A 25,369-nucleotide genomic window follows, 5' to 3' on the forward strand; every position below is an offset into this window, starting at 1 on the left:
AGGCTTGTATAGGAAATTTTTTCCCATAAGAATAACATGGGATCAGGATTTTTGGTTTTAGTGGCCAAAAAATGATCCCATGTTATTTCTTATGGGAAAACGTGCCCCAAGTGAGGTCATATTCTTCTATTGTCACTACTAGGGAAGTTTAGTGTAAACAGTTCTTATACGGATCCGACGATGGCGCTCGCGCCGAAATGTACATAATCCACTAGGACAATACTTGGACCACAAGGCGACAAGCAGGTATTTTAACCTTTTATTTATTTGTACAGTACTCTGTTTATTTCTTAACATGAATAATATTTACGGTTATACCATTGCAGGCGAAACCGCGGGTACAAGCTAGTAGGAAATAAACGTGACACTATTTTGGTAAATCTCCATGGAATTCACATAAGGTTTGCTACAGCGGGTGTATAAGGAGTTTTGATACTGTTCAATCAATCGCCGCTAGATGTCGCTAACGTCGAGGCTTGTGATAGTTCATCTAGTCTCCGCTAGATGTCTCTTATGCATATAATACTTAATCCACCGTAGATGATATTACTAATATTCTTTACATTTTATAACTGTATAAAAAATATAAAAAAATTGTCTTCAAACATAATACAGTAAACTATACATTTAAAATGATCGTATTTCCAATCTAAAGCTGTGGTATTTGATAATAATACACTTTTTATTGGTTGACACTCGCAGTGATTTTGAAGTATCTTTTACATGACTACCCTTATTTAGTCCCTGTCAGGTTCATTCTTTTATCATACATCATCGCATATATATTCTTTCTTTAAAAAGCCGAGAGATGTGTCTCTTACCTGAGGCCGACGATTGGTTTATAATAACATAATATTAATCTAACTATCCTAACACAGTGTCCTTAGTTACATGTTTATTAAGCTGTTGAGATCGTAAACATGGAATCGAATCATGCTAGTAGAATCTTTATTTTTAAATGCATAGATTACAATTTACTGTTCCTTTACTAATCGAATTCGGGTTCACTGCGGTTTTTGTTAATTTCTAGTATTCGTGAATTACATATAAAAGGCTATTGTAAACGAGTGACTTTTACCATCGACTGTTAAATAAACTAATGTGTTGTAGATTGCCAGGTTAAAATGTCCATGATAACACATTGAAAATCCACTGAAACTATATCTAGATGTACAATAAAGTTGTCTGCTTGCAATATTGAGCGGAGCTAACATATTAATCCAATATTTTTCCAAAGTCAATGTCTCATCCGTTTCTCGTAAATTAGATATAAACTTGCAGTATCTAAAGTCAAACGAACAACCCAAATACATTTCGCTCATGACATTATAAAGTGACCACGACCCACTGAGCTGTGTGCTATCAATAGATCAACCGCTAACCGAGAAAGTATTTCATGATCCTTGCGATGTCTTAGTTATTGAAGTACAGTTGTAATTAGCATAATGTTGAATATATTTGAAATGTAATTTACATAAATTTGCTAGTATTATTTACAAATAAGTAGACAATACCTTGAAACTTACCTCTGCTTTTCGTTTTATAAAAAAAGTTTGTTATTTACGATATGGATTAAATAAGTCTTTAAAAAAATATTTTACAGTTTTCTTTTTAAATAAGTTGACAAGTTTCTTCGTAGCCCCTCACGAGTCCCTCCCCAAGGAATTCCTTTTGAAAAACTTCCAATTGATATTTCAAATTGACAAGGGAAAAAAATGAAGGGTCGGTCAAATAACACGTCATCGGCGAGCGGATCTAAAAAGCGGTTACGCTCCAAGTATCCAGTTAAAATCCCTTCCTTGAAAGATTTTTGTGTCTTGAAAAGATGACAAAGATTTCAATCGACTTCATTGAAGTAAGTGACTCCAGATCGGTCGATTACAATCGGCAGATTTTTTTATGTGGTTACGATACTAAGTGTAATTGTGATAGGAGAGGATAAAACAATAGTTTATGCGTTGGGAGAACTTGTAAAAATATATAACAACCGTAGGCCTAAATATAATTTAATGATTCTGAATAATACATTTTCTTCATTTTAATTTAATGTAAATTAGTAATATTTTGAGCTAATATAAAAATGCATAAATAATATTCAACGAACACTGAAACTCCCCAGATACATTTTCAGAAGTACACCATAATTTCTTAACAGCTTAGTTTTAGTTACCATGCTAACAGTTCCGTTTATAAAATGATACAATAGTCGGTGTAAACCTTTTTTAGGGTGAGCAGTTTTGAGACTAGTTCTGTCAATCACCGCTAGATGTCACTACCGTCGAGCCTTGCGACGGTTCACCTAGTCTCCGCTAGATGTCTCTTAAACGGATAATACTTGATCCACCGTAGTTTATATATTACTAATCAATTTTAAATGTTTGAAATGTATTAAAAATATGAACAAAATTGGTTTTAGGTAATATGTAGTAAGCTACACATTTTAAGTTGTTTAGTTTTCAATCTAAAGCTGTGGTATTTGACAATAATACACTTTTATCGGTTGACACTCGCATTGATTTGTTAGTTTCTCTTACAAGACTAGCTCAACCGGGGATAGAAAATGTAGTTGTTTTTGAATTTATTCTTTATTGATTGATTCTTTGAGAAGCCGAGAGTTGTGTCTCCTACTTGAGACCAATGATTGGCTTATAATTCAAATCGCTTGGACAATGTTATCTATCTAAGTATATAAAAAGCTTAGCCCTCACTGACTGACTCACTCACTCACTCACTCACTCATCACTAATTCTCCCACTTCCCATTTACCTAGGAGGCTGAAATTCGGTACACCGATTCTTTGGGCATTAAATAGAAAAACTAAGTAGTTTTTATTCTGATCGGGCTTTCGGTCTCCGCCCCAGTGGCTGTGGAGTTTCCCATGTTAACCTTATGATTTTTCATATTTAAAAGGAATTTCTTAACAGCTGTTTCAATTAAACAAGTTGGTTCTGTTCTATGATGTCCAATAGCATTAGAGTTACAAGGATTACCAATAGGATGCAGCACTATTATTTTTTTAAATTTATGACTACAGCCAATTTGCAACCAAAAGGTGAGTGAGCGTACGAACTTCAACCTGGAAGCAAGCTAGCGTAGCGAACGAGCTAACCTGAAGGCAAGTGAGCGGAGCGAACGAGCTCCAACCAAAAGGTTAGTTAGCGTAGCAAACATACTTCAACCAGGACGTGATTTAGTTATGCGAACGAGCTCACTTGTGAAGTTAAACGGGGCAAAGCCCGCGGGTACAGCTAGTAACCATATAAAACGAAAACAACATAACATACTTTCCCTGCAATGTTATAACCATATAAAACGAAAACAACATAAGAAGTAATAGCCCAAGCCCAGTCCAAAAACAAAGGTTTTGTAATGGAACAAATCAGCGACAGGCAAATCTATACAGTATACCACTGTGTAGTACACACAAAGATGTACATTGTACCAAAAGTCCCCTAAAATCCCCTTTAGTGCTTTCACATCCGCTCTATCAAATTCATGAATTGCAAAGTTTTACTAAGTTACGCATATAACCGTTGTGGCTCATTCGATTACAATAATCTTTAATTCGTTGTATTCCTAAATAAAGTATAAATATAATAAATGATAAATCAAATACTTTCTCCAAAATGTAATAGATTAGTTTGTATTTTACTAGGAATTTTTAATAATTCTTAGGTGACCTAATGTAGTCTACCAATGGCTAATCTTATAGTGGCAAATAGTTATACTAATCATACTAATATTATAAATGTGAAAGTTTGTGTGTTTGTTTTTGGATTGTTTGAAGTTCAATCACGCATTAACTGTTGGACAGTTTTGACTCAAATGATGATAGCTTACAATCCCGATTAATATATAGGCTTATTCTTATCTAAAAAGTCATTTCGGACTCAGCCCCAGGGGCTCTGTAGTTCCCATAATTTATGAGTATACACATTTAAAAGGAATTAAATAATATAGTCAGCTGTTTAAACTAAACACGTTGAATCTATGATATGCAAAAGCATTAAAAAGTTATGAGGTTAACCAACAGGGTGCAACATTATTATTTTTTTTTCATTTATGACAATAGATAATGTTAACTAAGCAGTATTAAAAAGCTGGAATAAGCAATAAGAACTGTCAAAGTAAGATTGTTTACAGTTATGTTTAGGCTCATGGATTAATTAAATGAATAATTTGTGCAAATGCTTGCATTTTTTTAAATTGTTTAGGTACAGTAGTAGAGCATTATTACTATGGATTTTTAGTTGGTGATTAAATAAGTGGTTTTCATATAGTTTTAATTGTAATTTAATCCATGTAGAATCTTTACTCATAACATCATTTTTTTACTGTGCGTAACGCAATGAATATAATATCTTATTTTGGTATCGTTGTCGAAACCTCTAAGGAGTTTTGATACTGTTCAATCAATCACCGCTAGATGTCGCTAACGTCGAGGCTTGCGTCAGTTCATCTAGTCTCCGCTAGATGTCTCTTGGGCCAATAATACTCAATCCACCATAGATGATATATTATTTAAATCTTTTACATTTTAAAACTGTATACAAAATAGAAACAAAATTGTCTTCAAACAAAATGCAATAAACTATACATTTAAAATTATCTTATTTCTAATCCAAAGCTGTGGTACAGTATTTGACGATAATACACTTTTATTGGTTGACACTCGCAGTGACTTGTTAGTTCCTCTTATGAGACTACCGTCAACGGGTCAGACTCCGGTTAACGTGTACCTGTGTCTAGGATCAGTTGATAAATTCATGTGTATGTGAATTTGGATCATTCTTTGAAAAGCCAAGAGTGGTTGCTCTGCTTTTTGCTAGTGCTAGCTAGCTGCTCAGCTGCTGCTCTGCTGGCTGTCTATTTTCTTTTCTGTCTACTATTTTCTTTTTGAGCTAAAGGCAGGCAACAATATTAAGTAAAGATGTAACCATGTAGATGCGTAATTGAATATATCGTAGATCGTGATTGATTACTTGTAGCATATATAAAATACCCCCGTCGCAGCAAACCTGCATACTAAGCGAATTTCCATCTACCCGGCTTGATTTCTACTAAAATATTCCCTATAAAATTTCAGATTTATTTCCTATTTAAATAACATTAATTTTAGTGAGTAGTTAGGTTTGCTGCTACAGGGAAGATGTTGAGATGTGTTTTTTTCAATTGAAATATTGATAGCTTAGTATGAAATAAACCAAATTGCCAAATTTGATTAAAATATATCCATAAACAAGCAAACTAGAACAGTTTATTTATTCTCCATAAGAATAACATGGGAATTTTAAATTTTCTCCGTAGTCAATGAACATTCAAAAACACTTCAATATACCAAATTATTTGTTTTTTAAGCTCTTCAAATTGGTCTAGAGAGAAATTTAGAAGTTTTAAGTTTTTAGGGTCAAAAATGAGAAAACCCCATTTTTACCCCATAAAACCCCCCATAAACCCCTGATCCCATGGTCCGATTATGCTGGTTCGCGAACTCGTTCGGATAAATGTAGGTTTACACGTTTGTACCAAATTTCATCAAAATCGGATCAATTTTGCTCGAGTTATCGCGCTAACGGACACATATATAAATATATATATATATATAAATATATATATATATAAATATATATATATATAAATATATATATATATATAAATATATATATATGAATTTGAACGGATGGTGTTTTTGGCCTCTGGGGACCTCAAAACGAAAAAGAAAATCGGTCCCGGGTCTAGGTCTTACCATGAGACCTACGGTAATAGCTTATTCCCTATATGGGAAATTCGCTAACAGAGTATGTTTGATATATGCTTGTAGTCCAGAGGCAGGAATTGGACAGGTCAATAGGATAGCAATAATAATTATAAAAAACTCGTATAAAAATCACATTCTAGGCCAAAGGGTATATATCACCCCTCCCCCCGAGCTTATCATTCTTTTGGTGAAATTTAGAACATCTCCCATAACATAAGCACCATTTGTTTTTCAGGAAAGATTTGATTTTGGTTTTGAATTTTGAGATGTTTTGGAGTTGTTTTGGCAGTGCCTGGGAAAATTTTTAAACCGGAATGTGGGGTTTTTGTTCCAAAAATTTTAGTCTGTGTTGTTGAGCATGAATTCCTTTGTTTCTAATGTTGTATTTGTGAAGTGATCTATGGAGTGAGGGTGAATGTGTTGTGATTTTATGTAAAGTACTGCCATACTAGATAAAACATAGTACCATAGATAAAACATACTGAGTATGTTTTATCTATGATAGTACCTTGGAACTATGTTTTATCTATGCTACTGCTTCGTAAATGAAGATGCAAGGGACAGTCAAGAGTCCAAGCTGGATGAATGATGAATGCATCTCTGGTGCTCGCAAAGGCGGTCCCAGGGGGGGGTGACAGGGGTGTCGTGACTCCCCAAATATTTTTTATATAGATAAACTTTTATACCAGGAAACTATAATAATTTGTATTGCAAATCGTTCTACCGCAAATTCATTTTAGTCTTTACACTTGTGGTGAACGAAAGGACTAATAACAAACTTTAACCTAAAACTCGGGAGTCGGGATCGTTCGAGTCCGGTTATTTTTTTTACGTTATCAAAAGTAGGGAAGCGGCAGACGACGGACGCTTTCAGCCGTACGGCAACGACAGTGTCCGATGCTGGATGCTGGCGTTCGACGTTCGGCATCATTCTTCTCATTCGACATTTTTATTCTTATTTTATTTTTTTGCATTTAATGTTATCATTCATTTTTTTAACCTAGATTATTGAAAAATTGACAAAACTGTCATAAACTAACCAAACTTGCTGATGTTAAAAAAATCGAATGAAGGTTTACCAATCAAAAAAATAGATCTGTTCATGAAATAAAATTATAAATGTCTCAAATTCTAACAAACTGTAATCCAAGGCCGCACTAGATATATATCGCATTCTCAGCTAAATTTTGACAAAAAGTTAGTGTCTCCGGTAGAATTTGATCCTACTACTTTCAGTTTACCAGTCTGGTACGCTATCCACTAGTCCCCACCGAAATCAAACCAATTAAATATTTTCTATTGTAAATATTTTAATTGTTGCTGTTCACTATTTGTAACAACTATTTACTATTTTGTTTCCCGTCATTTCAAGTTGTGAATGTTTTTTTCATTGTAAAGTGGCTATGCCGTCAAAACGGCACACGGAAGATTTCTCAGGTGCCGTTTGACGTCAATAACTGCAGACGTCACTTTGAGGGAACACCATTACCACAAAACGATGCGGGTCTGAGCAAGGCCACACTAAAAAAACTTTTTTAGTGTGGCCTTGGTCTGAACGGGTCGCTGTCAATGCGCCACCACGTCAAACCACCACCTCGGTGTTTTGGTCAGAGGCGTCAACCCGCCACCACAAAAAAACCGAGGTGGTGGGTTGACGTGTACGTACAGGTCAACCCGCCACCTCGACAACCGGCCACCACGACAACCCACCACCACACAATTTTCCGAGGTGGTGGGTTGTCGTACAAACTCAAGTCAATGAGCCACCACGACAACATGCCACCACGACAACCCGCCAACACCAGTTTTTATCAGAGGTGGCGGGTTGTCGTGAAGCTCCATGTTCGATGTCGGCAACCCGCCACCTCGCACGTAGGTGACAACGTGCCACCACGTCAACCCGCCACCACTCTTTTACGAGGTGGCGGGTTGACGTGTACGCTCAGTGTTCGGTGCCGTCAACGCACCACCTCGCTCATAGGCGACAACGTGCCACCTTGACAACCCGCCACCATGCACTCTTGTCGTAAATCGGTTGGATTTATATTCTGTAGCATTAAATATATTGTACTTTGATTCAGTTAATTTAAAGAAAGTTAATGTACCTAACTCTTAAATATGCTTAAATATACCTATATATGCTTAAATATGCTTATATATTATTCTACAATATCATTTCTGGAAATTTTAGTTTATTTTCGGAAGAAAGATTGATAGGTAATACAATTATTAACATGGTGAAAACCCGACATTTGAAAAGGTCGGCCACGTCCTTAAGGGTAGGAACTTTTAAATTCTAAAACCTTAATGCAAAACTACGAATTGGTCCGAATCCTTAAACGTTGAAATTTGTCCACAAATAAGGGAGGAGTAGTGTTCACAAAACACAGCTCTCGCGTATTAATATGAGATGATAAAAACGTATATCAAAAACAAAAATAGAATATTTATTTTACTTAATTGCCAGTGAATAAACAATTTTTTTTTCATTAGGCGTATAAATATATATACAAGTTTATATGCGCACCTACCACCACGTGCGCACGCAACATACGCGTGAAAAGCATGCATTTTATAAATTTAAACCGGCGATAGTCAGGGATAGTCTTGTGCCATATAATGGTGATTGCGAAAGCAAGATGCAAAGAAAATTGTATTCACTTGAATTCAAAAGGTAATTTGGGTGAAATTATCGCCATTATCGGTATTCTGTGATTAGACCACGAATACTAGAAGAGACCCGGTATGGATTATAGACATAAACAAATGATGTTTTAAAAAAAATAGTACAACACCCCATTGCTGTAACAATTATGGTCAACAGTTATTTCAGCTTTTGTGATTTTGAACTATATATAGGCCTACTATCACCGCTTTCCCATGATATAGGATGTTAACAAGCTTATGGGAGAAAGTATGTTTCAGAATGCTGATACAGTTTATTTTTACATTTATTTTGTAATTTATAATGTTTGATATCAAGTAATCGTCCGTGATATGAAATAAATTGAATCACGTATATTGACGCTTTCAATTGGCTGAAGGCCACTGGGGCAGAGCCCTGATGGAATTTCAAATGTGTTTTGTTTTATGGCAAATTTACATGTCACGACCTATCCAACGACACCTTAAACTTGATGATCGGATGCATGGATCGGATGTGTAGCAGTTTCAAAACAATAATCACAACATTCGTGTTGGCCAATTAAATATTTAAACAATTATGATGTTTATGTGTAAATGTATCCTCGACTAAACAATTTTCACTATGTGCAGTATATCGTATATTCATAGGTTAAAATAATATTACTGATTCATTTGAACATTAATTACGCATCAAGCAGTTTCATTATACGATTAGATACAAATTTGACTTAGTTAGGATTATAACCTGAAAAAGTCAAAGCCAAAGTCCTTTATTTTTGTTAACCTGATTTTTGTAAAAAAAGGGGTTTTCGCAAGATATGACTTTTGGTACCATTTACCTCCGTTTAATAACTGATCAACGCTGTTTGGCGGATTAATATTACATTTGGATGGTAAAAATGTAACTGGCCTAAGCGTTTATTTCAAGCTACGACCTGATTCATACGTTGAAGTACAGTGCTACTATGAAAGTTTGTGTGTTTGTTTGGGGTTCAATCACTCAAGAACAATTCATTGGGCACATCGGGATTAGGCTGAAATTTGGCATGATGATAACATTTTCCTGATAAAAATATAGGCTTATTATTACCTCAAAACTTTTTTCTCCTTCTTGCCTTTTTGAATATCTCTTGTATGTATTAGAACAATAGCACAATATGCCGCATTATTAAAAAATCAGGAACGAACCACGAATTATTACTGGGAAAGGTGAACGAAATGCATGTTGTAAAATGTGACGTGGACACCTGGTGCAAAGTATTTGGCCGATTGTTTAATATAAACAAACCCATAACAGTCAGTACTGGGAACTTTTAAAGGTCTCGTTAATCCCCTCGCACTTTTCTACGAATGGGCTTAATCTGAAATTTCTTAGATTTTTCTTTCTAATCAATTCCAGGTATTGGGGTGTCGGGTCACTCAGGTCAGTTCACTTTCCCTTAGTTGCGAGATCGCGATTGTCCTTTAATTTCCAACCCAAATACTGTTTTCATTTCAAATAGTAGTCACAAAAGAGAACCAAACTAATATTCTGCTGTTGATAAAACTATTCTATTTCTTGTATTAATTTGTTTTATTTAGTCGTCGGATTATACTTTTTGAAAGATTTTTAGACAAAACAATCCAAATCACTGTTTTGAATGAAATTGGACACGTTTCATTAAAATTGTACTAAAACGTCACTTACCAAATACCATAATGTGACGAGATATTACGTTATCTGAAAACAAATTCGCGACCTGTTTAGAGTAATAATCTTCCTACCAACTTTCAATTATATCTTTACGTTATAATTTATTTACAATCAGTGAATAAACGGCACTAGCTGCTGTGCCCGTGCTTCGCAACGGGAAGATGTACCAATCGTCCATACTGCCTAATCCAAACACTTGTTGAGTAGATTGAATTTTTAAACAAATAGCCATCAAATTTTTACAAAAATGTATGCCCTACATTGTAATTACCCTACTGTTTACATTAAAATATATCAATAACATAATGTTCATATTATGGTTATAGATTTTTTCTTCATTTCAATAATCAATTGCATAAATAAGCCATAGTGGTGTAAATAACATAATGCTTACAATTAACATATGTTCTTCTTCTCATTTTTAATTTCTGACAACAGCTGGAGTTACATAACAATGTCTGTTTCCCATGAATCTTATGGAGAAATACAAATGACACCAAAAACATGCCAACCGGCTTAGTAGTTTTGAAGGAGTAAATGTCAAAGAAAAACCTGCTTGCGTATTAAATAAGTTAAAAATCCCTCACCTCAGAATTTTGAAAGCCCGTGGAGCAGATACTAGTTCAATATCGAAGGGGGGGGGGGGTAGTTCTAATCCTCGGAGCGGTAGCTTGATTTTTGTCCATTTTGAGTCCAATCGGTTCAGTAGCTTATAGTTTATCTCATACAAACACACATACACCACCTCTTCTTTATAATAGTATAGATAGATTTATTAGATGATAGATGGATAGACAGATGTCATTATTATGTGATTATTGTTATTTTTTATATTTGATTTGTTTACAAGTTGTACACAGACACAGATTTTGTTTAGTTAGTAAAGATACTTTTGTTAAATATGAATAAATTATTTCATACAATTTTCAACAGTACATTAGTGGAATGCCCGAACCCATTGTACCAAGAGTACGGTATTAATGGTACTTTGATATTATCCGGAGGCCACCCTTATACGGCGTGCTGCGGCGGTTATCTTAGGTTGGGTTATCATAAATATGTTTGTAGGACTTTCTTAGTTTCGTTATGAATGGAATGATACCAGATGAGTGATACCATCGCCAAATCTGGGACGGGTGGCGTCGTCCTGTAATCCAGCTACTAGGAGGTCACGAATTGTGGATATTTATAGGGATGCACTGTGGATGCGATGCTCACTGGTGTGGATTAACGTCCGCACTAGTGAGTACTACGACTATCCGCAGTACTATCCTGATAATTAGACCAATTCGTAAATTACAAGGAAAAATGTGGTTCGGATTCCACTATAAACTGTGTAGGTCCCTTAGTTGCCATTAGCTGTATGGGCTATTAATTAACAGCTGTGTCTAAGGAACATGTCGGCCCTAAGCCCCGTGTACAGTTCTCGCAGCTAGTCTGGGCGCGCGGACCCTTGTGTACTAACCGTCCCCCACGCCAAAGCCATGAAGACAGCAGTGAGGCGCTGGTCAACCCCAGTGTGCCGTGTGGGCCGAATGTTTTTGGAAATTAGCAATAAACACTCCCCTCTACACCCCCTGCCCTAGCGCGGCCGCGCGCCCAGACTAGCTGCGAGAACTGTACACGAGGCTAGTACTAGCAGCTAGTTGATTAGCGCTAGTAAATTCGCTTCGTGTAAACGGTCTACTAGCGTAAAAATTTACTAGCGCGCTAGCATTTTACTCGCTGCTAGTCGTTTTGAACATGTTTGATATTACTAGCGCTAATAAGTGGTGGGGGTGGTCACGTGACCACTAGCGCTAGCGAACTAGCGCGGTACTAGCGGGGCATTTGCACTTCTGCTAGTGCTAATGCCACTCGCCATACGCCAGTGATCACAGTATCATTTTTCTTAATCAGTGGAGTGATTAGTTCCAACAGTTCTTCAAACTTTAAAGCATTCATTCTCAAAAACTTAAAGTACTCTGGTCTCCCAATGCCAGTTCTTGGAGAGTATTGGACGCACCAAGAAGTTCTCGCCTCCTAATCCACTTTCGAACCCACACAGATTAAGTTCATGTTCACACAACTCTTGTACACCAATTCTTAAAATTCGTCTCAAAACATTTCGATTAAAGGGAACAGAAGACATTTTCATTTTGTGCTAAACTTAAATGACTATTGCGACCAATGAACACTTCACTTCTACATGACTAGCGCTAATAATAAGCGCTAATAACTAGCCACGTGTAGATGGGAATTTTCGCGCTAGTGTGCCCAGCTAGTGCTAGCAGCGAATACTAGCTGCTAGTAAACTAGCTACGTGTACACGGGGCTTTAGTCACTAACAAGACTACAAGATCGCGCCACTCATCCTACACTCATCCTTCACTCATATTTGGGTTAAAATACGCACATAGTGGCGTCCCCATCTTAAATAATTGATAATTGATAATTGATAATTGAAATCCCCTCCAAGTAGCCCAAGGTCAGGTCGTGTTTTACCAATGGCCGGAGCGCGTGCATCACCTGTATCTTAGGTATCGTCACTCATGGGGTATCGTTCGATTCATATCGAAACGAGGAAACCCAACCTAACATAACCGCCACAGCGCGCAGTATACATACTCCGGCGGAGTTCATGTGGCAGCTAGGGGCGGTGACGCATTCAACTCAATCTTGCCTTCTGGGAAGCAGAACTCAAAAACCGCTAATTGCAATTGCAATCATGTCAAATTTGGACAGTAAGTAAAGTATGTTCTTTCTAATTATGTGGTTATTTTTGGCCTTAGGTAAAAAAATCCCTCTAGAAAACAAGTGGCCTCCAAATAGTACTAAAGTAACAGTACGGTATTTCCTGAAGCATGAAATGGAATTTCAAGCAGAACATGATAAATTCAATAGAAATCTTGGTTTAAGATATCTCCTAATGAGTTTTTTGGAATATATCTGTCTGGTATAAACTTCTCTGGGCAACACACTTGACTCAGAGGTCAAAGTACGTTACCGGTTGGGTCGAGTCTAGTTCTGTATCCTTTCTCAAATTGTTCTAAATAGAAAAACAGGTGCGCGCTCCACACAAAGTACATTTTAGTCTGTCGTACTCTGTATCAACGATGTATATTTTGTTTTATGTTTTTGGTTGAATGTATTATTATTTTCACCACAATACGGTTTTAAGAGAAATAACCGAACAATACATTTTCATCATTTTTGTTTAGGCCATACACACGTGAATTACAATTAATTAATGAAGTTGTTAGGTAACTTATTTTGTAATTCATTGTCATAATGCTGAAAAAGAAAATAAGTATGGGTATTAGGTATCACCAACAAAAAATCCTAAGAAACCAATAACTTATTTTTCAAAATTATTAAAGTTTCATGTTTTTGTCTTCAATAAAAATATGCGAAAACATAACAAAATATTGTTATTTTAATTCTAGAATGACCCTCGTTAATTTGTAGTGAGTTAATCTTACAATTTTTTTTAACAATAACCGTTGATTAAAAGGAAAAATTGTCTTGCGTGGATGCGCATGTACTTTATTTCTATGGCAGATCTTTTTAGGAAAACGATTCGAAAAGTAATGAATTCACAATAACTAATGTCTAGTTAACTTAACAGTTAACTAGATAACACATGTCCAGGTAAACTGCAAAAAGTTATGCATTTTATAATACACAGACAACAGCGGCTTTTGCCAACAAAGATGGCGGGTTGTCGTGTACGCCCCATGTTAACTCTCGTCAACCCGCCACCTCGCATGTAAGAGACAACGTGCCACCACGTCAACCCACCATCACTATTTTATGAGGTGGCGGGTTGTCGAGTACGCTCAATGTTCGGTATCGTCAACCCGCCACCTCGCACGTAGACGTCAACCAGCCACCACGTCAACCCGCCACCACACTAAAGAGGTGGCTGGTTGACGTGTATGAACACGTCTAAGCACCACCAGGACAACGTGCCACCTCGACAACCCGCCACCACACATTTTTCCGAGGTGGCGGGTTGTCGTGCCCGCTAGAGTCAACGTGCCACCCCGACAACGAGCCACCACGTCAACCCACCACCTCAAACTTCTTCTTATTTTTGATGGCGGGTTGACGTGGTGGCGCCTTGGCGCGTTCCCGTCTGAACCATCGGCCTCGGTGGTGTAGTGGATAGGGTGTCGGGCTGATAATCCGAATGAACCGGGTTCGAATCCCGCTTGTAGCATTGTTTTTTTGTCAACAATTTTTTTCATATCAGCAAGTTTGGTTGGTTTGGTTAGGTTATGACAGTTTAATTTTATAATTAAAAAAATATAAAATTGCATTTTAGGCATTTACCTATAATTTTATTTTATGAACAAAACTATTTTTTAGCTTAGTAAATCTTCATTCGACTTTTTATTATCATCACGTTTGGTTAGGTTATGACGGTTTAATTTAATAATAGAAAAATTATAACATTGTCTGTTTCTTCAGACGCAGCAGTTAGTGACGTCAAACGGCACCTGAGAAATCTTCCGTGTGCCCCACCGGCTATGCCGTTGGGAAATAAAAATAAATAAATAAATCTAAATAAATGGTTCTTCTTTCTTCTTCACTGTATCGTTGTGGTAATGGTGTTCGAGAACACCAAAAGAATTGTGGAAAAAGTAGCATAATATTTTGTAATACTGGAACTGCAACGGGAACGGGCTGTGACGTTATTTTGACGTGCGAATAGTCACTCATCTGATCGTAAATATTTGTGCAGTCAGCACTCGGTTTTGATGTTTGATAAATACAGTACTTGGGGACTAATTAGTACATAAGTCAAAATCATTAAATATTTGTAACTATTGTTTGCTTACTAGAAAGTGTATACACATTAAAGGTAACTATGGCAGTAGACCATTTTGGTACAAAATTAGAGCAGCTACAATAATTAAGAGCATAAATCAATTAAAATATCATCAATATTTAATGCATGGAGCCTTTTAAATAAAAAATGCAACTTACTGTTATTTTATCGTAACCAATATTTTCTGGTCCTATAGCACTAGCCTACTTTGAAAAAAAATCTAATTAGGTAAAGTTTTATATTGCTATTTTACAAATTTAGAACAAGATTACTCAATCAAAGGTAAAATTTAATACTTAAGCTAGGACAAATTGAATGGTATGCTCTAATCAATTGTCTCCTTTCAGACCAAGTCTTATCTGAGAAGCGCAACTAGTGAATAAATAAATTTATTATTATAGATTGTCTAAATCCATAGCTATTTGAAACTAGTGCTTTTAAACTATATAGCCATGAACCGTTGAGCCCTATTAATCATAAGCTTCATTTAAGATGTTTTTGCCTCCTGATCACAAATTTCTTAGGTACAGTACTAGAGTTTAGCTAGAATACCGTCAGTGTAATCAACGTCACCGATGAGCGGCGACCGATGATTTCAACCACGGCCGTCTTTAACTCCAGCTGTGCTCCAGGCCGCGGCCTGGTAGAATTGGCAACGTCGCAAGTGGTGTTGTTAAGTGACAGATGTCCCATGAGGTAACATGGCAGACAGGTGAAAGCTCATTAATTCGCACTTTATTGATTTAAATTTAAATTCATGAACATAAATTTATTAAAATATTGAAAATAAAACCTACAGAATTGAAAACCGAAAAAATATGAATTAAAAACATATATCTGTACATTTTAAGCGGAGTCAGTTTGGTCATAGTCCAGTAACCAATCTTTCGTAAATACACAAATACCATTAGCTGCTTCCAAACAAAACAGCTGTTGAAACACCACTTGCGACGTTGCCACTTCGAAGGCCGCGGCCAGGGGCCCTATTTTTGAAATGGTTGACAGTTGAGTCAATCGTCAGCACTCAACTCAACCAACAACAGGATTTGGTATTTTTGAAACCCAACAGTTGGGAAGCGAGTTGGGAATCCCTAGTTGAGTGACTCGAGGTGGAAATGTAGAGCATACGACCGCCCGAAATTCAGATGACGTCATTTTGAACCAATCACAATGCAGAGTTCTTGCGATCTTCCATTTAACCTCTTCTTACTCTAAAATCTGGCAGCTAATCTCAATCTACCATATTTCGAGACACTGAGGTAAACTGTCAACTCCGTTCTTGAGAGATTGAGGTTATGTCTTCAATCTTAGTGATTGCAAAAGTACCTTAACTTATAAAATAAACTTAAGTATTAAAAATAAAATTTACTATGGATGTTTGTTTTAGGGTGTAGCTAATTATAAGTTTAGGCATATCCTAAATACATTATTATTTGCTTTCTTCGTCTCTATTTTGAAACACATCACCTTATTTTAGTTTCCTTCATCGGTTTGCTTGATGTTATTTTAATTGTGTTTTTATTTAGGGTAAAGGTTAAAGCGGCTATTTGCCATTGCACTGAAAGCATATCGTAACTTAAATTAATTTGATACCTTTATTAGGTGAATGGTATTGAAACAAACTATGATATTGTTACCACAATCTTTAATACCTTAAATCATAGGTCTAATAACAATAATTATCTTTTAATAAGTTCAATTAGTATGCCTAGTGCATTTCAAACAAATTAAATAGTCTTATAACAAAGTAAATAGATTAAATAGTCTAGTATTGACACAGTAAATAAAATTAACAATCGCATAAAGTATTGGGTGCTAAGACATTGACAACAAATACATAACCTCTAAATCGCAATTAATTAGTAAAGTAAAGCAATAACAAAACAATATGGCGTCGACTCAAAAAGAGTAATTTTGGCCGAAAGAGAGGAAGAAGAAAGTGCAGTCAACCTCCACTCAACAGCTCGATAGGTGTTGAGTAGTTTTGGTTGTACAAGTCCACCGTCAATCGTTTCAAAAATACGAAACGATTGGAAATAGAATGACTCGACACTCAACTCAACAGTCAACCATTTCAAAAATAGGGCCCCTGGAGTTAAAGGCGGCCGTGTTTCAACCCGACAATGGGGTCACCAGGTCCAGAAGAACATAAATTCACTCCGAAAAGGTAATCAGAAAGTCTATATAAATACATAACGAAGAACTACACTTAAATACATTTTAACAAAAACACGTGTGGCCACAAATCGACTGCGTGGTGGACGGTACGGGTACATTGAGTTATTAGTCTACATTTGGTCCAGATAGACAGCGACCCGAGTAAATCATAATGTTAGGATGACACTTTATCATTGTCTGTTATCTGTGTTCTATGGTATGGCTAATTTATCCGTGGACATAGATTATTGTATTAGTACAAAAGATTATATTAATCTATGGTCCAATTATTTCATCCTGATATAGCAGCTTGGTCTGTATATTTAGAGAAGCTCTGCCATTGCCTATTTCTAGCAGAAAGCGAGTGAGTAAACCAAGCGTCTGTCTTTCTATTCTCATTCTGTCTGTTCTCTCAGTTCTCTGTTCTGTAATCTGTCTTGACCGTGCTGCATTTGTGGTTAGGATTAGAATCTATCAATTCATTATTAAATTGTAAAACGCTATTTTACGAGAATATAACCAGACAAAGCTAGAAGATACATTCACGTTGCTTTGTACATCTTCAATTGATCGGTTTGTTAAAATTCTGATTTTCTATTTTAATAATGAGTGAATTAGTGTGGGGTATTAAAAATGGCGATCTTGACATCGTCAAAGATTTCGTCGAAAGTAAGGTTAGTATTAAAATGTTATTTGTAGCCTATACTATTTGTTTCGTCATACGTTAGTTTTATATTATTTAGTCAATTTTGTGTAATCATGAACGATTTTGTGTTCAAAGTTGTGTGACTAACTTGTCTTTAATCTTATTTTGTCTTAGGGCCTAGGCCTATATCTATTTTTATAATTTTTTTTAGGCAACGGGGTGTATTAATTTATTCATCCAATTCATTCAATAAATCTTTATAATATATATAAGGTCCCTAATTACTGTATTTGTGTTTACAAAGCTAAATGCCATTGGCATTTTTGCTTTTTATGCAGGTAGCCTAGGCCTATCCAACTTGAAATTATCTAATAAATTATAGGTGTAGGCCTATGTGTTCTTAGAAAGTTTAATTACAGTAGGCCTAAGCTATTTAATTTATAACCCAATAGGAAATTGCAATTGGGCACAGCAACTGACCCCTCTCAGGAACGAACCAGAAACCGGTAAGTTATTTATTCCGTATAGAGGTGCCTCCAAACAAATTTTTAATTTCGATAGGCCTATCTTACTTTATAGTTTTTTACCTCCTGAATCCAAATATACAATTTTATGTCATCGCTGATGAATATTTCTCAAGATATCGCCGTAGAAATATAAACAACATTACAATAAACAAGGTAGGATGGATAACATTTACAAGTTCAATGGACTGTGGGTTAACTAAGTTAAGCCTACAGCTGACTGTTTTCAACCACACGACAAGCAACTGTAATTACATGTAGTTCTTATTTAGGCATGTCAGGGTGGTAGGTCGTGCTTTATGCAAATTGGTGACTGCATTAAGTGTTTTGAAGTTAGGTTACATTAGGAAGGTAAAGTTTAGGTTATAATGTATCAAGTTGTTAGTTTATGTCGCCTGCAGACTGTTTTTGTAAAATTGAAATCCTGAGAAAAACACTTCAAATTACTTTTTCAAAAATGCTTACTTTAACTTACCTAATCTAACCTAGGTACCTTCAAAGGACTTAATGCAGTCACCAATTCACATAAAGCAAGACCTACAACCCTGACATGCCTTTTCTGACATCAACAGGAGTTTGCTTACATTCTAGAGGTTTGGTTAGGTTAGGTTAGATTAGCACCATTTTATTATGTTATTTCCAAACGGCGAAATATAATTCAATAAATCATTAGGTACCTAATAAGAATAAAATACTGGTAACAATAATAAATTTTATTAAATGTGTTAACTTAAGGTAATGGTCTTAGAAAGTGAAAAGTGTAACTTAATCAGGTGATTTTCATATTGCAGAATCAGAGTTAGCTGATGTTGTCACTTCCATTTGGTTGACTATGATTGAAAACAATCAGCTGAGTTGGCTTACTTCATTTCATTCCACTTGTAAATGTCATCCATCCTACCTTGTTTATTGTAATGTTGTATATTATCACGGCGATATCTTGAGAAATATTCATCAGCTGTGAAAAATAATGGTATATTTGGATTCAGGAGGTAAAAAACTATAATGTAAGATATCAAAATTAAAAATTCGTTTGGAGGCACCTATACGGAATAATTACCCAGAAACCTCCAGATTTGTAGATGAGCACCATAGTCACTTAGCTAAACTTACCTGATCCTTTATGTTAACTTAGATAGGCCTAGGTTATTTTAACTTAGCCTAGACACACAATTTAGCACTAGCACCTCAACACCTCAGTAACTTATAGGCCTACTTGTTTCTAACGAAGATTGCTTGAAGCAGAATAACTTAAAAACTTATTCTGCAATCTTAACTCAAGGAATCATTTCCAGAAGTTAATTTGGGATTTGTCAAACAACTTTTGTGATTACAAAATTTTCAAATGACAACAGAAAAACAGAGGCAACAGATTTGCCAGTTTTTCTATGTTAGGTTAAAGCTAAAATATTCGTCAATATACCTATCTAGGTACTGTAGACAGAGGAACTGTGAGGTACTGTATCCTTCCTTTTCAAAAACATTTCTCATTCAGATTATAAAAGGCTTAGGAAAAATGTTGAGGGTTAAAAAAATAAAAACGATGTTTTAATCTAAACAAATTTTTAGCAAATAATTCTGGGAACGGCAAAACAGCCATTTGAAATAATTTGATTAAGTATAAAATTATTTCAGAACGCATTAAAGTCTAACAAACGTCAATAGAGCATAAAAATCTGCATTTAAAAATAATAGTATCATTACAGTAAGCCTATTGTCATTCTTTAAAGCTGAGCCCTTTGTTATAATAGTTAATCTGTTAAGATGTGGTTTTCTGCTGTATAATGTAGTTTCAAAGGCTGAATTTAAGGGTTTGTGTGACAAAAAATGTCATGCTCTTGAGTCTAGACCATTTGGGCCTATGAGTGTGGAGTGGAGAGGTTAGTTTTTATACTGAATCACATTTCAAATGTATGTCTAAATAAAAGAATCATGTTAAAACTAAACTATTAACTTGAAACTCTAGTTAACCTATACCTTTTTTTTTGTGTTAATGTGTAAATCATCTACATTTTCAATTTTGCCACAATAATAATGTTGTAAAACCAAATTTTTTAGGGAGCTAGGTTCCCTCTTCATTCCTAATTTAATTATCAATCATTTCCATACGAACAATCAATATTGAAAATATCTACAATAAAACTCGGAACAATGTTTGTTGCGAGTTATAAATATTATATGCTCTCTGGTTGAGAAATGTGGAACTGTCCACCGATATTAAAACAGAAACGGTATAGGCTATGCGTTTAAAAAAGAATGACGTCACTGGATGGAATCAATAATAATAATCTCTACATCTGTTTTGGACGTTTTTTGACAGTTGCATTGAAATAATAATACAAACATGATTATTTTCGGTTTATACATAATTTGCCTCCAGGATTGATCTATTGACATAAAATGAGGTTACTAACCTGTCGTCAATCAATCCTCTATTGTCTTGGATGACTAGTTTCGGGGTTAAAACCCCATTTTCAAATCTCTTCAGTCTTCAAAAGTCAAACATGTTTTCTTGCATAAGCCGTCGTCAAAATTACTTCACACATACATACGCGCGTGTGTGTTTATGTGTATGTGTGAAGTAATTTTGACGACGGCTTATGCAAGAAAACATGTTTGACTTTTGAAGACTGAAGAGATTTGAAAATGGGGTTTTAACCCCGAAACTAGTCATCCAAGACAATAGAGGATTGATTGACGACAGGTTAGTAACCTCATTTTATGTTTATTTTCGGGTCATTTGTTGTTGTTTACGTTTATGAATGATCCACACCTTTTCTATTTTATAATCTGTGGGATCTTCAAACATCTGAACATTCCGGATTCCGGTGGCGCATCGTCAAAAACTACAGAAAGTTTTTGGGGTTTCCTCACTACTCTTAGTTCAGCATTATTTCTAATCTTTTGCGGTAAAATATTCTATGGTTTTGAACAGTTGTAATTATCCCAGTGCTTAGGTTAATAAAATATCCCAAGTGTATTAAATAATCAATGATAAATGGGATTTATAGGAATATCCTTTTCTTTGTAATCAACCTTTAACTTAGGTCTACAATGGAAACTCCATGTACAAATTCGAAACTTAAATTTATTAATTATAATACAAAACTGATAGTGGATAGTGAAAGAAAAGAAAAGGGGGTTCACAATAAATTGTACAAACAGTGGGAGATGAATTTACTTTAAAAACTTTAGGCTAGGCCTATTACAATGGTTTTAATTATTTGTTCAATGTTATAATTTACTGTAAGGATCTTAATCTCAGGTGGGGTGATCGAGCAGCATTTGAATTTAATCTTGTGATATAAGCCTAATTAAATTTTGTTTTAAAATATAAAATATGTTCGAATTATAGATTGGTTGAATTAATAATAATTTTGAATAAGTTAAGCTTCTATTAGTTTTTGACTTTGAATTTGAGTACAAATGTCCAAAGGTTGGGCCTAAAAAAAGTTTTAATGGCTTCCAAAGGGGAAAATGTCTATTGGAGTAATCTCACCAAAATTGATGTCTTCTTTGAAGTAAAGTTCTTGATGTTATAAATTATGAATGTTCGTCACAAGGATGGTTCTTCTTTCAACAAATTTCACTAATTTTGTCCGAATAATGTACTTTTTTTTTATAAAATTTTAATATTAAATATGTAGTGTCTAATTTGCATCTTCATACTATCTTGGCTCTATTGGAAGTGATGATGGTCTGATGTATTGTTGCACTCACATATGTCAATGCCGACTTAATAATATAAAATTACTAGCTGACCCGGCGAACTTCGTATCGCCTATAGACATACCAGGAACAAAACAACCTGCGCAGAAACAAAAAGATCACGTGGTTCGCGCCGGTAGGTGTGGTGTACCATTCAAACCTGCGCGGCTCGAAACGGCCCAGGGTTCTTTTGTTTCTGGTATTACTATAAGTTATAGGTTTCCCTTAAGACAGACCGATGGAAAGAAAGTACCGTTACGTTTAATTTTCAAGATGATCTCGTTCGCATCGCTCAATCACGTCCTGGTTGAAGTTCGTTCGCTACGCTCACTCACCTTTGGGTTGGAGCTCGTTCGCTACGCTCACTCACCTTTAGGTTGGAGCTCGTTCGCTGCGCTCACTTGCCTTCAGGTTAGCTCGTTCGCTACGCTAACTCGCCTCCAGGTTGAAGTTCGTTCGCTACGCTCACTCACCTTTGGGTTGGAGCTCGTTCGCTACGCTCACTCACCTTTTGGTTGCAAATTAGCTGTTGTCATAAATGTAAAAGAAATAATAGTGCTGCACCCTGTTGGTAATCCTTGTAACTTTAATGCTATTGAACATCATAGAACAGAACCAACTTGTTTAATTGAAACAGCTGTTAAGATTCATTAATTCCATTTCTCATAAGGTTAACATGGGAAACTCCAGAGCCACTGGGGCGGAGCCCTTTTAAGAATTTCGAAACGGGAAATAGTTTACGTCCGATTCGCATACCTACAGAATTTACACACCAAATTTCATAACGATTGGTGAAGTCGTTCCGGAGGAGTTTGCAGACAAACACTGTGACAAGAGAATTTTATATATTAGATAGGCCACTGTTCACAAATATATATTATAACAAATTTCATTTGCTAGAGAGCTAAATTATAATTTTGAAAAGTTATTTAAATAAAATTATATAGAATTTGAAGCAATTTTGTTACAAAAGTTATAGGCTATTATATATTTACATAAAATTAGGTTATTTGAAAATTTCTATCTTATATTGTATTAAATTGATTACCTATTGGTCTGTTTGGTCAATTAATTACTATATATGGTTTGAAAAGGGATTGAAATTTACATAAAATGAAAAACATATGGTGGAAATTAAATTATTCTATTAAAAAAAATATTAGTGAAAATATTGAATTGTTACAAAATCCCCGCAGTAATGGAGTTATAATGAAATTACTAACGACATTTCGAATTAACAATGAAAATATTTACACTGATTAAAACTGATAACAACACACAAACAAGAAAAGAAACAATAAATTATTACTTTGAAGTACATGAACATAACAAAAACATTAATATCCTAACCAACATAATGAGAGATATTTAAAAAACACAATATTTAATGGGGTTTCCTAACTATATAGCATAGATGGATTTCAATGTCTTTATTCTTAACTAACTCCTATCATTTTTATAAATCATTTTCCTAAAATGAATTCTTATGTAATGATTGGTTACTGTTCTATATACATATATATTCATTTAATGGTTTTATGGGGAAAGGGAGGGGAATTGTTTCTATTAGGACTGACGACTGTACTGTACACAACAGGCGCGCACTTATTACAACACTTAGTTCTTCAGGCTTAGAGGGAATTTTGATTTGTTGAATCTTGAGGGGTGATGTATCTTCTGTGGGCAGAGACGTGGTAGGGTCCATATTGGCACTTAATTTCAGCATTATCCCCGGATGCATTGCACGACGTCCAAGTGCCACGACGTCCAATAATATTTATTCAGTGCCACGACGTCCAAAACATAATTTTTGCGTTGTTGCACGACGTCCAAGTGTCACGACGTCCAAAAGTACAGTAACTGCCAAAAATATAGTCTTTCTACAAGCTTTGGACGTCGTGAAACAGCGCACTATAGAATTGTAAAAAAGTTACATTTGCGGGAGTGTTGCACGACGTCCAAAGTCGCTGCCAGTTGCACGACGTCCAAGTGCCACGACGTCCAATAAATATTTGACTGTTGCACGACGTCCAATATAGCTCAGCGCTGTTGCATGACGTCCAAGCTCCTTCATGATGACCGGTTACGATGACCGGCTACTTGCCGAATAGTGTTCTCTCGTGTAAAATGCTTATGGAACGTTTATTAGTTATATATACATGGGTATATGTTCTTGTTCAGAAATATATATACTATGAATATTTGAACCATTAATTGAAACATCATAAAGTACCGATCAACTTCATTATGTTTGGAGTAAGCTTTTAAATACTTATTTTTTCAAGACTAGATGAATGTACATTGATCAACATGATCTTTGAAAACTATTTTTTATACCCTCATTTTGATTTTTACTAGTATAAAGAATAGAATGCCTTTTTCGAACTGTTTTTTAGGCTTCAATTAAATGTCTTAATGTCGCAAATATGTTTATTAATAGTATTCACTTAACATTGACTTAATTTCATTTCAATAAATTTTGTGTTTGTGTTTTGCTACACCACTTATTAAATTGCAACCAATGAGAATCTATGTAAATAAAATTGGAGTTTTGTCTGTACATTGCTCAGAATCATTCATTTGTAGGTTATTTTTACGTTTTATACATTAAAGAAGCCGAAACAAGTATCATCTAAATTTCTGTCTGTCTGTCTTTCTGCCTTTCTGTAACACTCAAGATGGCGTTTAACGCAATCTTCTCCAGGAAAACGAGAGTACCTATCAAGATCCAAGTCATTTTAATGTATTCACTGGATTGGCGAGAGTGTCTTTAGCCATTAAAATATGGCCTCACTACTTAGTAAATAATATTACGGACTTTAAAAAATGCAGTTTTGTGCGATTTTTGTCAAGTTTTTGTCCAATTTTTATCACATAATGATCTATGAAATAACGAACAGCTGTTCGGATCAAGATTATTTTTTCTCGCTGTCACTGATATGTTTACAAATACCACAACCATTTCCGATCACGTTTTGAAGGCAAAGCCCATTTATCCAAGTGAGATTAAAATCGTTGTCTTACATAACAGATTTAATTAATCGCAAGTGGAATAATATAGTGTAACCGTAAATGAAATTTAATAACATCATCCAGGTTAGGAACCAGAGATTCTTTGTGTATAAAATTGTTCTTGAGTTTTGATAACCTTGAATCAGTGTTGTATAGGGCTGGGAAACTTGAATTTATTAATGATCGTCGCCAATACATTGACGGCGCTTCAATGGTGGTTGTATAAAGTGTAAAGTGTAAAGTAAAAAATCACAACTGCAGTGGGTGATTGTAACAGAGGTTTACGGTTTATGGATGATGCTAAACTCGCTTTTCCAATGTGTCACTTTCTGTTCCTACTCACCGTATGATGCAATGGCTGGACCATACAGCCAATAGGCCCATAGCCCATCTCTTGGGTACTTACGCCTAC

General features: G+C 35.4%; 1 protein-coding gene across 1 annotated transcript in view; it reads left to right on the forward strand.

Annotated features, from left to right (window-relative positions):
* Nucleotides 1–17,457: 17,457 nt before the first annotated feature.
* LOC128990109 (myotrophin-like) overlaps nucleotides 17,458–25,369 on the forward strand; it is a 35,413-nt gene continuing 27,501 nt past the window's right edge. Inside the window, exon 1 of the mRNA XM_054412362.1 lies at nucleotides 17,458–17,741. Coding sequence (XP_054268337.1) covers nucleotides 17,673–17,741 — 69 coding nt within the window. The 5' untranslated portion in view covers nucleotides 17,458–17,672. The remainder of the gene's footprint in view (nucleotides 17,742–25,369) is intronic.

Source organism: Macrosteles quadrilineatus, unplaced genomic scaffold (genome assembly GCF_028750875.1).
Source record: "Macrosteles quadrilineatus isolate MER2022 unplaced genomic scaffold, UCM_ALF_1.0 Scaffold_3__2_contigs__length_128488019, whole genome shotgun sequence".
Classification (NCBI taxonomy): Eukaryota; Metazoa; Arthropoda; class Insecta; order Hemiptera; family Cicadellidae; genus Macrosteles; species Macrosteles quadrilineatus.